The 15632-nt window shown below is 32.2% G+C and overlaps 2 protein-coding genes and 1 non-coding gene across 3 annotated transcripts; 1 reads left to right on the forward strand and 2 right to left on the reverse strand.

Moving 5' to 3' along the window:
• Positions 1 to 2537: 2537 nt before the first annotated feature.
• On the forward strand, positions 2538 to 3972 carry LOC143587336 (GATA transcription factor 21-like). Its single transcript, XM_077068653.1, has 3 exons — positions 2538 to 2750; positions 3067 to 3393; positions 3531 to 3972. The coding sequence occupies exons 1-3, from the start codon at positions 2538 to 2540 to the stop codon at positions 3942 to 3944; spliced, it is 954 nt and encodes a 317-aa protein (XP_076924768.1). The 3' UTR covers positions 3945 to 3972.
• A 7017-nt stretch (positions 3973 to 10989) lies between these two features.
• TRNAL-AAG (transfer RNA leucine (anticodon AAG)) lies at positions 10990 to 11070 on the reverse strand. Its single transcript has one exon. It is a non-coding gene; the product is annotated as a tRNA-Leu (tRNA).
• A 1946-nt stretch (positions 11071 to 13016) lies between these two features.
• LOC143587338 (eukaryotic translation initiation factor 2 subunit gamma-like) lies at positions 13017 to 15388 on the reverse strand. Its single transcript, XM_077068654.1, has 7 exons — positions 15283 to 15388; positions 15146 to 15207; positions 14933 to 15045; positions 14747 to 14849; positions 13926 to 14372; positions 13431 to 13691; positions 13017 to 13337 (listed from the first exon to the last, which is right to left on the reverse strand). The coding sequence occupies exons 1-7, from the start codon at positions 15386 to 15388 to the stop codon at positions 13017 to 13019; spliced, it is 1413 nt and encodes a 470-aa protein (XP_076924769.1).
• Positions 15389 to 15632: the final 244 nt, after the last annotated feature.

Below are 15632 nucleotides of genomic sequence, written 5' to 3' on the forward strand. Positions count from 1 at the left end.
CAAAACAACATAATAATAATTATGTAATGAAAATGTTATTATTAATAAAATCAGGCTTTACAAGTTTGTTTATAAAATCAGGCTTTACATTGTTGTAGGTAAACTCCACTTATTGTACTTTTACAATACAAATTTTAAAGGATTAATTTCATACATATGTCCGTATGAAATTGCCCAATTTTAAAAGATTTAATGCACACTACAATTTTAAAGATATTAGTAACCTAATGTACACAACTATTAAAACATGCTTTAATGTATAAATTAATTTTATTTCCTCTAAATTATATTTGTTTGATCTTTCTCGTATACGTATGCCTGCCCTTACAAAACAAATTTAGTAGATCTAGGTCCCTTGTTGCCAAAAAAACATGATATGCTGATCATGTGGGTAGCCTGTCACAAGGATGCATATTAGCATATATGATATATGGCTACAAATTTATTTTTCCATATGTATACTTTTTCAAAATTTAATGGCTTAAATTGTGTGTCATCATGAGTCATGAGACCAGCCGTTTTTTGGGGTCCTAACAGTTTTGGAGATTTGTTTGTCGATTGCAGCAATTATTTTAGGGCATCCCTAGTGGACCCATGGTAATATATAAGCCTCAAAAACAAACCGAAAGAATACGAAAGGGGCATGTTCGTATTCGTTTATTTAATTTTAACCGAAAACAAAGATATAATCGAACAAATGTTTGTTTTTACGTTCGTTCACTAAGACAATGGGCATGCTCGTGTTCGTTAATGTTTGTTCGTTTACAAACCTAAACAAACAGTTCACGAACATAAATAAACACAGACGAAAAAAAAAAACAAACTTAAAACGAAAGCAAATGAACATAATTGGCATAACCAAGTAGACACACAATTTTAACGAGCCCCTTTTATGCTTGAATTTATATAAATATAACTATCTACGTATTAATTAAAATCTAAAGGAACATAACGAACAAACATAACGGAGGGAAATAAACGAACATAAATGAGCGTCAATATAAATGAATGAACAAAACCTGTGTTCATTTGTTTAATTAAATGAGCAAAAAAAAGTTTGTTATACTCGTTCGTTTATTAAATAAACGAACTTAAATGAGGTTCTTGACGAACTGTTCATAAAGGTTCGGTTAATTTGCAGACCTAGTAATATATTTTCATTAAGAAAATAATTTATAGTTTTCATAATTTATAAATTTTATGAGGATACCGGTTAATGTAACTATTTTATGTGATATACTATATTTGCACCGGTGCACTGCCCTGTCATTCAGCGAAACGAAGCTATTTCATGCGATTTGTCTAACAATGCTTTGGTTTATATGGAAGACACAAAATTCGGTGGTATTCGAAAGGTACGTAGTCCACTTATATTACGTGGTTGGGGAAATCAAAGCGTTAAGCTTTCTATGGGTTCGCTCGTTTGAAATCAATAGATATCGAAACATTTGGGCATATAGTGGGATAGGTGGTGTGATTTTGACTTTGGAAATGTTGTAAGGCTTTAATAGTTATGGGTTGATCATCGGTTGTTTGTCTTTGTTTGTTGTTACAAAAAAGCAAGTAAACTTTTATGAAAAAGAATAATAATAAAAATAAAAAATAAAATAAACTGTGAAATTTAACAGACGCCATTGGTTGTACATAACATTTAAATATTATTTAAACTAGTGCTTTACCAGTCGCGTTGCGTCGGGCATGTCGGTAAAAACCCGTTGGTGATAAACCCAAGCATTGCCGGTCACGCGCGTTGAGGCGGTAAATAAGTCTCCCTGACGGCCTCCGACACATATCATAATAAGTCTCCCTGAATGTTAAAACCTGAATGTTAAAACCCAAAAATAAATTCGTCAAATTAACATATATAACAATTAAATTATTTGACGTTTATATAGACGGTGAACCCGCGAGGTGGTAAAGCCAGGTGTTGTCGGTCCCGGGCATTGAGATGGTAACTCGACACAAGTTCAGACGTTGTTTTCGGTTACTTTCGTTACGGTACCGGAGTTGAAAACGAAAAAAATTTATATGTATATTTGAGGTGGACCAATGGGGTGATGTCGGTTGGTAAAACCAGGCGTTGAGAAAACCCGACTGTTATATATCGGTCCCGGACTTTGAGCTATTAGTCTACGCGTATTCGATTGGTTCTGGTTATGCTTCTTATGGTACCGGAAATAAAACAGAAAAAAAAAATCATAATGCCAAAAACTAATTTGATACCGTCAAGTGACCCAATCGTCACTTAACGACACCAAACTTCTTAAATGCTATATATAATAATGATTCCCTTTATTGATCCAAGTCTCAACTCAATATTATCAGTTATCCAACGAACCGGGTTATACACAATACACCTATGATATTTTATATTTATGATCATTTGTGTAGTTTTGTGTCTTCAAGTCACGTGATGGGCATATGCAACACAACTAGCAAAGAATTCAATCATCCATAATAGCCCATATAGGTTATATTTGCTTGTCATATCTATTTGCTAATCTATCATTTTTCTTGCATCATTTGATCAGTTTAACATGACTCCAATCTTCTTTAACTCATCTTCTAACACTTATTCATCATACCCAACTGATCACTATGAAGATCACCTTCACACCCACCAGTTCTTGTCCCCTATATCTCGATCTTCTTCGTCTTCCGAATCGCTCACAGCTCATATGCTCTTGAACTCAACTCATCAAAATGGGATCTACAATAGAGATTTAGAGTCTCCACGGTATCAACATGAGGTAAGGCTATTGATCAACGTACTTGATCAAGCATGCGTAATAGTTCAGCACTATTGATCAACTGTATATAGCAGTACAATAACGATAATTACAAAAGAGAAATAATTAAATGATTTAAATCATATCATCTAATTATGTTAATTATATAATAATAAGATGTGAGTAATATTATTTTAAATATAGAGATGGATAAACAAGTGTTCATCTTGATTCTCTATATATATATCAAGATTTTGTTTTGTTTTGTTTCATTTGAAATTTGAAATGATCATAGAATTTAAGGTTTGATGACTGATCACTGTCTGATCATTTGTAGGGTGATAATTTTGGATCACAAGCATACAATGATCATGGAATTGAGGATAATATGAATACTGATCTACATCAAGTGAAGTGGATGTCTTCCAAGATGAGGGTGATGCTTAAAATGAAGAAATCTGATCATCCCTTGAATCTAAACACTTATACTTCCACTAGTACCGAAGTAACGAAGCTCGAAGAACATAAACTATCGTCTTCACCGATGGAAGAAGCTGATAATTCAAGCAATAGTACTTCTTCAAACAACATACCGATTAGGGTTTGTTCTGATTGTAACAGTACTAAGACGCCTCTATGGCGAAGCGGACCTAGAGGTCCTAAGGTATATATGATCTAAGCAACCATCCTAATATTCAAACTAAATATAGAATAATAACTATAATAGATAATAAACTCAGCTGATATATAAAACTCGTAATTTTTATTGTGATCTCACAAATCACTATTTTTTACTTGTAGTCACTTTGCAATGCTTGCGGAATCCGACAAAGGAAGGCAAGAAGAGCGATGGCTATTGCTGCGGCTGCAACAGCAGAAAAAGGCAACGGCTCTATTTTCAATGATCAGTTCACCGCACCAATCAAGATTATAAAAACTCAACACAAAGATCTCAAAAAACTAAATAAAGGGCATGTTACAAAGTACAAGAAAAGGCAATACTCCAAGCAAAGCATCACCACTACCACCACCACCATTCCATTGCCATCATCGTCATCATCACCACCTTCGTCTTCACCCGTAAGAAAGAATTGTGTGGAGGAGTTTCTTGTAAGCCTAAGCAAGAAGTACTTGACACTTTACCATGTGTTGCCACAAGATGAAAGAGAAGCTGCAATTCTACTAATGGCACTCTCTTGTGGCTATAGCTCATGAAACCTAAAAAACATATTTAATATTTTTTTTGATTTCCAGGCGAGTTATATATAGCGATTTAAGACATATGTGTCGATGCGCTACGTACCTTCAATTTTTTTTTTCATTTGCTAACAATTAGTGATCACGAGGGTTAATTAAATTATGAATATGCTGATAACCAAACGTATTCATATATCTCATGTTCTTCATCTATGCTTGATATTATGTAATAATTCAAATTATTGTTATCAATAATATTAGTACTGCATGTCAAATATTTTTTGTTACTGAAAGTACAACAATCTATGAATTTGCAATGATTTGCAGTTGCAGAAAAAAATGGAAGGTGAAAGAGATGATTCAAACAGTAGATTATTGGATACGTTGATGTCACAAACACAAACAAAAAAAGTAGTAAATGAAAAGCAAATTTGCAGAACATAAGTTTAAAAAAAGAAAAGACAGGTTTTGTTATTATGTATTAGGGTTTTTAGTGTGGCTTATATTCAAGCTAATAAATACATTTTTCCCTTAAAGATAGGTTGTTCCTCTTTTGTAATCTTGGAGCTAATAAATACATTTTTATCTTTACAAAAAAAACTAATGTTTCCCTTAAAATGATCATACTTTCTTCAACTTGAGCCTTTTTTTACTCTCGCACGGCAACTTTCATTAAACAAGTTAAAACTAGCAAAAAGCTAGCGCCACAAAAACAAGCAACAAACAGAAATTACACCAATCGGTCCAACTTAAAAATCTAAAAGATGACATATTTTTAATCTAAAGGAACGCCAAAAATTTTAAATCCTCCATCAATTTGGGGACCGACATCGTGTAGCTTATTGTCAAAGATCGTCTGGATCATTTCTAGCCTTCCAAATACTTCAACAAATTGTGATGATAAACATTTTTTTTCTTTTTATTGCAAAGAAGAACTCAGTTATGGACCGAGAGTCATTCGAGAGATGGTCCCTGACCAAAAATGCGTAAATAGGGGGAACGTGGCACCACGCACTAACAAAGTGCCAAATTTGATTTGCAACCGAACAAGAGGTAAAAAGATCAGCAAATTGAATTGAGTTGGATGTTTGTTAGAGCCAAACATTCTTTAGTAGCTAACCGATCCATTTCCGCTAACCATCTTCAACCTGATCTAAAATTAATACTTCTCTTGTTGGTTGTAAAAAAAATAAAAATAAAATAAAAGAAAGGAACATGTGTCTGCGATTGGTTTCACGAGACGCCTGGCAGTAATTGATTTGTTCTTTCCTATATCAAAATGCATATAAACTATAATATTAATATTAAACAAGGGTTTTAATCTAAACTATAAATTAATATAAACAAACACATGAGCTTTTCTTTCATTAAAAAATTTTAATTCTTTTAATCGAAAGAATAAAAAAACCGTTTTGGTGTTTGATATTTTCATTAATAATCAGTCTAATGTGTAAAGATGCGACCTTTCAACTATTTTTGTCACAATAGTCATTCGTTAAAAAATACTTAACGTCGTTAAGTTTTTTCTTAGTTTCAAATCGATGTTTTAGGGCTTTTGATCAGAAGAAAGATACGAGTCGACTGATGTAAAACTTATCTCAAAATGGTGATCCAAACGATGAAACAATGTCTCAATTCGGGTGCTTGAATTTCCAATTAAAAAAAACCAAGCCATTTTAATCACCGTTTCGAGATAATTTTTACATCAGTCGACTCATATCGTTATTCCGATCAAAAGCCCTAAAACATCGGTTTGAAATTAGGGAAAAAACATAACGACACTAAGTATTTTTTAACGGAAGACCAGTGAGACAAAAATAATTGAAAGGTGGGACCGTTGCTAGTAATTTTTAAAGGTGAGATTATTATTGGCCAATACACAAAAGATGAGATTATTTATTTCCAATTTTCCAAATATATATCGTCTAATAGTCCCCATAATGTGAGCAACAATTTGGCGTATGTGCATACCTAAATCGGAATTTATTGAATAGCTATTTAGGAAGGCCCTTTGTAAATAAATCTGCATATTGATAGTCATCGGGGACTTGAAGATCAAACCCAAATATCATCGACTTGTACTTTCTCTCGAACAATATGTATGTCATTTACAACGTACATATTCTGAAGGAGAAGGGTGGTACTTAAAGACAAAATATGCCATATGGGAGTTGTGTTTATAGACAAACCAATGTGTCAATGACGTTGCTTCGGAAACCACACCTGGTGATGTAATTTGCAAATCAACAACACCATGACCAATGTGCATGTTTTAAACCACAGAGTGATTTTCGAACGCTTGCAAACTTAATTTTTGTGATTAGTATCAAGTATCAACAAACTCGGCGCTTGGAGCATATATACCGTTTCTTTCAAGTCCATATGGCAATTTGGGGATGCATTTTTAACATCCAGTTAATGTATGTGCCATAACTGAGAGGTGGTCGTCGAGAGGTTGGTGCATCGGTATCCCCTATAGTTAGGGGTAACTGAATAAAAGATATTTGAAAAAGTAGATAATGCTAACCAAACTAAAGATACAACAAATAATTTAAATAATATAACATATAATTATATATCGTCTAATAAATAAAGATAATCATATAATGAAATTAAAGTGGCTAATTGTATTCAATATAAACAAAAGTTTCATGTATGTTGCTTTTAGCATACATCTCATGTTTATAACATCTGATCTAACTAATATATTAAAGCAACACAATTTTGTCCACATGTCCTTCACCTAGTTTGTTCACATAGGCTTTTATGTCATCAACCTTCCATAAATCTATTTTCCACATATTCATAATAAAATTTTAATCAATGATATTGACTTTTATATTTTTGCAACTTATTAATGTAATTATGATATTAATTAATTATTGTTAGAATTATAAAACTTATTAAATTTACTAGGTTAAATTGTTCATCGTTTCTTTTTTAAAAGGCACATGTTTCGTTCAAAAATCATAACGCTCCCCATCGTTTGTAACCAGATTCTTTGCCTCATCTATAACCGGTTCTTCATGATTCGTCGGTTTCATAATCCAAACAACATCAAATATGTTCATCGTTTGCAATTATCAGGTATGATTTATATTGATTTTTGTGAAGAATAACATCAAGTTGATTCACTGTTATTGGATTTAGGGTTTAACTGCATGATTATTTATACTAACCATTAATATATTTGATATTTAATCTATTCCTATTAATCGATTTATGTTTTAATCTATTTAGGGTTTAAAGGTATGATTTTTTTTAAATTATCGGTTAATCGATATGATGTTTAATATGTTTGTTACTTAAAATTATGTTTATATATTGTGATTTTTTGTTCCTAATACGCCTTTTTCCAAATTTCACTAAATTAATTTATTTTTATGAATTATCAATTTAAAATTTGAAAATCTTATTATATATAGATAGGAACCTAACTGTTATAATAAGTAAAATATTAGTTTCTTATATTTAACACATTCCTTTATTTGGTATAATATTAGTCAAACAATAGTAATTGATTTTTCGAGCATCTAATCTAACTAATATATTAAAGTAACATAATTTTGTTCACATGTTCTTCACCTATGTTGTCCACATATGCTTCCATGTCATCAACCTTTCATAAATCTAATTTCCACATATTCACCATAAAATTTTAATCAATGATATTGACTTTTATATTTTTGTAACTTATTAATGTAATTATGATATTAATTATACTAATTATTGTTAGAATTAAAAAACTTATTAAATTTACGAGGTTTAAATTGTTCATCGTTTCTTCTTTAAAATGCACATGCTTCGTTCAAAAATCATAACGCTCCCCATCGTTTGTACCAGAATCTTCGCCTCATCTATAACCGGTTCTTCATCATTTTTCGGTTTCATAATCCAAACAATATTAAATATGTTCATCGTTTGTAATTATCAGGTATGATTTATGTTTTAGTGTTTAATAAATTTTTGTGAACAACAACATCAAATTGATTTACTGTTATTGGATTTGGGGTTTAACTGAATGATTTTTTATACTAACGGTTAATAGATTTGATATTTAATCTATTCCTATTAATCGATTTATGTTTTAATCTATTTAGGGTTTAAAGGTATGATTTATTTAAATTATCGGTTAATCGATATGATATTTAATATGTTTGTTACTTAAAATTATGTTTATATATTGTGATTTTTTGTTCATAATACGCCTTTTTCCAAGTTTCACTAATATTAATTTATTTTTATGACCTATCAATTTAAATTTTGAAAATCTTATTATATATGGATAGGAACCTAACTGTTATAATAAGTAAAATATTAGTTTCTTATATTTAACACATTCCTTTATTTGGTATAATATTAGTCAAACAATAGTAATTGATTTTTCGAGCATCTAATCTAACTAATATATTAAAGTAACATAATTTTGTCCACATGTTCTTCACCTATGTTGTCCACATATGCTTCCATGTCATCAACCTTTCATAAATCTAATTTCCACATATTCACCATAAAATTTTAATCAATGATATTGACTTTTATATTTTTGTAACTTATTAATGTAATTATGATATTAATTATACTAATTATTGTTAGAATTAAAAAACTTATTAAATTTACGAGGTTTAAATTGTTCATCGTTTCTTCTTTAAAATGCACATGCTTCGTTCAAAAATCATAACGCTCCCCATCGTTTGTACCAGAATCTTCGCCTCATCTATAACCGGTTCTTCATCATTTTTCGGTTTCATAATCCAAACAATATTAAATATGTTCATCGTTTGTAATTATCAGGTATGATTTATGTTTTAGTGTTTAATAAATTTTTGTGAACAACAACATCAAATTGATTTACTGTTATTGGATTTGGGGTTTAACTGAATGATTTTTTATACTAACGGTTAATAGATTTGATATTTAATCTATTCCTATTAATCGATTTATGTTTTAATCTATTTAGGGTTTAAAGGTATGATTTATTTAAATTATCGGTTAATCGATATGATATTTAATATGTTTGTTACTTAAAATTATGTTTATATATTGTGATTTTTTGTTCATAATACGCCTTTTTCCAAGTTTCACTAATATTAATTTATTTTTATGACCTATCAATTTAAATTTTGAAAATCTTATTATATATGGATATGAACCTAACTGTTATAATATAACTAATATAATAAAGCAACTCAATTCTATGTCATGAATATAGGATGTTCACATAGGACTCCACATCATCACATTTCTGTATAATTATTTTCCACATATTCACAAATAATTTTTGGTATTATTAAACTGTTATTTTTTAAAACTAAAATCTTTTTTAATATAGTTGATCAAAGTTATATATTGACTAGAAATTCACAATCTTATAAAAATTGTTATTTTTAATTAAAGCAATCCAACAACAAAAATTTTATAAAAAAACAATTAAAACAATCTTATAAAATGGAAACCAGGAATTTTTTTTCAAAGAAGATGGATCCCCGGCAAACATTTCAATAAAAATAAAAAAAAAGAAAATGGGTTAATTAAAACGGTTTCTAAATTAGTCAGCAAGTCAAATTGGTTTATTATTATAGTTAGATGTCTAATTTTTGTAGTTCCAAAAATCAAGCATTGGATTTTTATTAGAAATTATATGCTGCATTTATAAGCTTATTTATAGGGTTCTATTTATAGGATGTATATTGCATTATATTGAATTCGATTTATTGTATTTATTATTGAATTAAAACGGTTTCTAAACTTACGGTGTTTATCAAAAATAAACATCTCCATACGCGGTATATAACATCCGCTCATAGATGCATTCTCCACATTAAAACAATCTTCTGCCTTTGAAGCTTTTACAAAGTAAGTTCTACAACTGTTAATTATAAATTTTATATTTAAACGAATTATTTCAGAAAAGTCTTTTATCGTTTGATTTAAAACAGATTACAATGGAGGTTCAAAGCTTTACAATGTTGGATGAAATTGACGTTCTCAAAACATCTCCATCCACAGTTAAGGTTAGAGTTTTGAGAGTATGGATCGTCAAGGATAACAAACACTCCAAACGAGGACTTCTTGATGGAGATGGTCCTCATGGATCAATCTCTAAGTTTTTTGTTGTTTTATATTTTCCTTTATCTATGCTACTCTTTTCATTAATTATCTACACATGTTTATTATTATTATTATAATTTCATGACAGGAGAATCGAATGCAAGCTACGGTTTTTAAACCCGACATTTTTTGTTTCAAAAGGTTTTTGAACAAAAACTCTACACGGGTGAAAATATAAGTTTAAACCTGATATGTATTTGTAAGCTTAGTTTTCAAATAATATTACAAAATCTGTTACTAATGTGTTTTTTTATTTTTTTCAGGTATAATAATTCATTTATGTTATATTATTCCTTATTTACTTAATTATTTATTTATAAAGTATTTTCTTTTTATCTTATAAACATAGTTTAACATCTTTTGTAATATCTGCTGGTAAAAAACTTGTGTCAAATATTTGTGTTGATTGAATATGTTTTTTACATTTTATATTGTTTCTTGATATGTTTTCCACCCGTGTGTAACACGGGTTATTATCCTATTATTCCATTAATTTAACTTGTTACTTTTGATTTGAGTGACAATATATATGTGTTAAAATATATATGTGCAGTTTCTTTAATAATAATAATATTAATAAGAATAATAATAATAATAATGCAAGTTCTAACATTTAATCTTGAATTATGGGACCAAATGACTTTTAGTCCAATGGTATCTTGATGGTGGGATAAGACTTAGTGACCATAAGATCCTGGGTTCGAATCTCACAAGAGAGGGTTTTTCTCAAATATTGAGTTTCATCCTGAATTGGTGGCTTGGTGGTGGATATGATCGCGTGGTATCACTGGTGGCACGATGATACACCAGTGGTCCGTGAGTGATTCAAATTAGTCGTTCAAAAAAAAAAATCTTGAATTATGGGCCGGGCTCATAAGGTTCACTGGTTCAGTATAATATAAGACTGGGCCGTATATTTAACTAAAAAACTATTATGAGAATAAAAACAACATGTTGAGAGTGGGATTTGAACCCACGCCCTTTCGGACCAGAACCTTAATCTGGCACCTTAGACCAACTCAGCCATCTCAACTTGATACTAAACTGTAAAAAATAATCTACAAGTACTGTATGACATAAGTTGTTCGAATAAGTTGCTAGTTTTCATAATCATATACTCAATCGAGTATAGTACGGGTACACTATTACCCGATTTATCATACTTGAAACTTGATCTACACGAATCATAAACGGGTCGATTGGTTTATTCAAGCATAGGTTATTTTCGACAAGGCTAATGCCACTTTAACCATTTTTTTTGTAACGGAGAGAACTCGTTGCCTGTATATGTGACATGGTTTTGTTACATATAAATTTTATGGTGGTCCTTGGAAGATTTACAAAGGAACCGTTCTTCCACCGAACAAATAAATAATACAAATTAATCGACTTTTCATACATGATCCTAGATGTGTATCTAACATAGTTTGTACAATGAGTCATTAACTACATTTTATTGTTTTCCTTTGTGTTAAAATAATTAAGATTACATTTTACTTGTAAAACGACGCTTGAGAATACAATGACGGTAGGATTCAATCCCTCTTTGTGTTACTTGTGTATAGATTTTTAATAAAATACCTACTATTTTCACTTTTGTCCCCCTTTAGTCATTATTTTTATGCACATTTGAGTCGTTAAATGAATGTTTTTTGTCCCGTTTGGGTAAACAGGATTAGAAGTTCGCATAATGACCAAAAGGGGACCAAAAACTAACTTTTAGCAACTCAAATGTACAAAAGAATTACAATGACTAGAACAGGTTAAAAGCGAAAGTACATTGGTATTTTACAACGAAAAAAACCTTATTAAGATAGACGATGATGTCAAAATGTCACTAGATACCCTTTTGTGCGAGCTTATAAAAACGAGTTATCCTGCTTTTTGGAGAGCCGCAAGGGCATCTCCGGTAATCTTCCGTACCCAATCACCTAGCTTCTTTACCTCAGCATCGCCACCACAACCTATCTCATTAAAGCAGTCGTTACACGTGTCTACATTGGTGGCAACCGCGCTCACATCAAAATTGGCTTTTACTAGATTTAGGCTCTTGAGACTGTCAAGGGTCTTCTTGATATCCGCAATGGCTGCACCAAACACCTCATCGCATTCTGACACGCACTCGCGGGTCCTATGCGATGATTTATGATGGCCCAACCGTTTCTTGAGCGATGCATTGAATTCATCGATTTTTTTCTGAACACACTGCATTTGTTTTGCCACCATGTTAGCCACCTCGGCCTTTCCTTTAGGTGGCGCGTCCTTGGCACCAGGAACTGGAAATTCGGAAGGTTTTTCTGGCTTTGTAGGCTTTTCAGGCTTTGAAGGTTTTTCGGGCTTTGAAGGTTTGTCAGGCTTAAGAGGTTTGTCGGTCTTAACAGGTTTGTCGGTCTTATTGGGCTTAGATTGTTTTTGTGGCATCTTGCACGGCTTTGATTGTTTAAGATGTTGGTTAGCGTCCGTCAGCGTCGATAAAATGATGCAAGTAGCAATTAAGATGAGGGCTAAGGTTTGTTTTGCAAGAGCCATTGTGTTCTAAAAGAGGTAGAAGGTGAGGAAGAACAAGAGAGGATGGCTTTATGCCATTAAGGATTGGTAATGCTTAAACATAGCTAATACTTTCTTAAAATAGAAAGTTATGGTTGCCATAAAAGGAAATTAGTTGCAGTTGCACAATATGATATTAGTGGTTAAATTTGGTGCTCTTTTGGTTATATTAAATATCCCACCGTGTGTTACGCTAAAGACATCTGTTCTTGTGGTGGCACGACTATTAAGTGCCAACTGGCGATATAGTTTCTTGGGAGAGCGCGCAAGCCCAACGCTGAAAGTCAGCGTGGACCCAGTTAAGACAACATAAACCTGCGAACAAGACCGTGAAACTTGATAGTGATTACTACTAATAAGATTACAAGAAGTTAATAAAAAGTAATCAAACATTTATAGACAAAACTGGAGTTCAAAAATGTGTCTAAAACTCTAAATTGGACAGGGTGGGATCTCAAGAGTTAGACCGCCTCGAATCGTTCCCCAACCAATTAACCGCCAATGCCTCTCAACTCTCCTGCTCAGAGCAATCTTCTCACCTTTCGTCGTGCACACGGGTGATGTCAACTGCAGTTTCGCTACACCACTCTTTTTTGCTTTATCGTTCTTAACTTCCAAAACACGAGCCCCTGTGGACATTGATCCTATGTTCCCCATCAATATTTCCGCCTTTGACAAGTCTGATATCGTCGCTTGTTGTTCTGTTCCTTCAGTCTTCATGCCCAACAACCGTCTCAAAAGACAAAATTTCACCTACATTTTTATAAATAACTAACGCGTTTATTAACATTACAAAAAACAATATTAACTTATTAACCTATAACCAAAAAAAATAAAAAATTGTACCTCTAGTTCAACAAAAACATCAGGAAGTGACCCAACCTCCCCAAGAACTTGACCCACCAACCGGTCAGCTCGGGTCAACATAGGGTCCATCGTCGTTCCAACACCGATAAGACCTCCAGGTACTGCAAACTGTAGTTTATTCTGCTCTGCGAATAGTGACACGATTCTTGAGTAAATCGGGCTGCATTTTATGTTACCATTCTTATCTTTAACAACAATCCCCGGTCGCACCTCAATATTCTGGTTTACCTTTAACACACCCTACATAACAAACCATGTTAGTTGCATAATTGTTATAAATTTAAAATTTTAATATTAAAACGACAACTTTGTTTTCAGTAGGATCGGTTTTGCTATTCAAAAGGGGGTAGCGTAGGTTGTTGCCCGCTTACCTGCCTCTATATTGTAATTGGATCCTTTTATTTTAGTAAAAAAATGCAACTAACGGCAAAAAAGAATAATAATAAAAAAAAAAAAAAAAGTAGAACAACAAACCTTAAGGATACTTCCACCAGCAACACCACCACAAATCTTATCAACATCAGACCCGGGTTTATTAACATCAAACGAACGGATTATTATCATATTCGGAGGTGAAACGAAGTTCCTCTTTGGAATAGGGATCCGTTTTATTATGAACTCGCAAACCACGTCAATATTATACCCAAGCTGGGCAGAGACCGGGATCACTGGTGCACCGTCAGCAATCGTTCCTTGCATGAGTTCTTGAACCGCCTCGTGTTGGTTAAGGGCTACATTTTCTTGAACTAAATCAACCTTGTTTTGAAGGATAATAATATGCTTTAGTCTCATAAGGTCAACTGCAGTCAAGTGTTCTAAAGTTTGAGGTTGGGGACATGGCTCATTTGCTGCTATGAGAAGTAAAGCTCCGTCCATTATAGCTGCGCCGTTAAGCATCGTGGCCATCAGTATATCGTGTCCCTGCGAATAACGTAATGAAAAATATTAGGGGTGTGAAGCATGTCATGTTCGTGGCGACACGAACTCAAAAATTTGATATGGCAAATATGAAAATCATGAAAGACACGAAAATTTTTTTTTTTTTCACATATAAATACTTAAAATTTACATTTTACAACAAAAAATCACAAATTAATATCTTGGCATATAAGACACCCAACCATTCAACCAATTTAATTTATTACAAAAACACATTTCAGAAACGTATAATAAGAAATAAATTAAACGGGTCAACCCACGAGCCCAACGGATTTACCTGAACCCGGCCCGTTTAGCAAAACGGGTTCACGGGTTCAACCCATAACTAACCCAACCCCGTTTAAACCAATACTTACCGGGCAGTCAACAAAGAATACATGTCTCATTAACTTCATCTTGCTGTTTTCAAATCCGGGCACGTCACAAGGAGGATTATCTTCTTTTCCGCTTCCATAGGCCCTGCAAATATTTCAAAAAAAAAAAAATCTTAGTATTAATTATATACATTTATATAATATTTATATAATGATATGTACGCTTACTTGTAACACACGGGTCGAGGGCACCTTTCATCTTCACATTTGTATATCTTTGCATTGGCATACCCTAGTTTAATAGTAATGTTACGCTCCAACTCGTTTTTGAACCGAACAGTCTAGATATAATAAATAATAACAATGTCAGGTTATTTAAAGTGACAATTTTGATCAAACCGTAAGTACAGAAACCAAACATTAAAAGACAAAAAGAATTACATGTACGCCAGATAATGCTTTTACAACTGTTGACTTGCCATGAGCCACGTGACCAATAGTACCTGTTAAATTCGGTCAACATAAGAAGTTAAGTTAAAATGAGAAAATAAACTATAGGATAAATAATTTTTATTTACTAATATTAATCGTAGCCTGGCGAGATATGACCTCAGGAGCAAGCGGATGTAGCATTGCTACATCCAGCTTGCTCAAATCCTGCTCCATTAGTTTGTTTCGAGCCATGTTCACTCTTCTTGACGGATTCAGAATAAGAAAGTTGAACCTTTTCGTGATCGATGGACAGGTGGTGAATAATATGTTTGAACAAATTATTTTAATCGAACTCTTTTCTTTGATTAATATTGAAATCGTAAGTGATTGGTAAACAAAAACTAAACAGGATATATATATACACATATATGTATGTATGTCGGCAAAAATATTATTAACTACTTGCGAAACACGTTTCATGCATATACATTTATAT

This window comes from Bidens hawaiensis, unplaced genomic scaffold (genome assembly GCF_021521415.1).
Source record: "Bidens hawaiensis isolate Kalapana, Puna unplaced genomic scaffold, B.hawaiensis_p1.1 tig00035461_1, whole genome shotgun sequence".
In the NCBI taxonomy this organism is placed as follows: Eukaryota; Viridiplantae; Streptophyta; class Magnoliopsida; order Asterales; family Asteraceae; genus Bidens; species Bidens hawaiensis.

Excerpts from the sequence above, each read along its gene's own strand:
- LOC143587336 (XM_077068653.1), top strand. The coding sequence starts at position 2,538 with ATGACTCCAATCTTCTTTAACTCATCTTCTAACACTTATTCATCATAC. Across the intron at positions 2,751-3,066 it reads CTCCACGGTATCAACATGAG|GGTGATAATTTTGGATCACA; the intron begins GTAAGGCTATTG and ends GATCATTTGTAG. Across the intron at positions 3,394-3,530 it reads GCGGACCTAGAGGTCCTAAG|TCACTTTGCAATGCTTGCGG; the intron begins GTATATATGATC and ends TTTTACTTGTAG.
- LOC143587338 (XM_077068654.1), bottom strand. The coding sequence starts at position 15,388 with ATGGCTCGAAACAAACTAATGGAGCAGGATTTGAGCAAGCTGGATGTA. Across the intron at positions 14,373-14,746 it reads TATTCTTTGTTGACTGCCCG|GGACACGATATACTGATGGC; the intron begins GTAAGTATTGGT and ends CGTTATTCGCAG. Across the intron at positions 13,692-13,925 it reads CTGGTGGAAGTATCCTTAAG|GGTGTGTTAAAGGTAAACCA; the intron begins GTTTGTTGTTCT and ends TTTGTTATGTAG.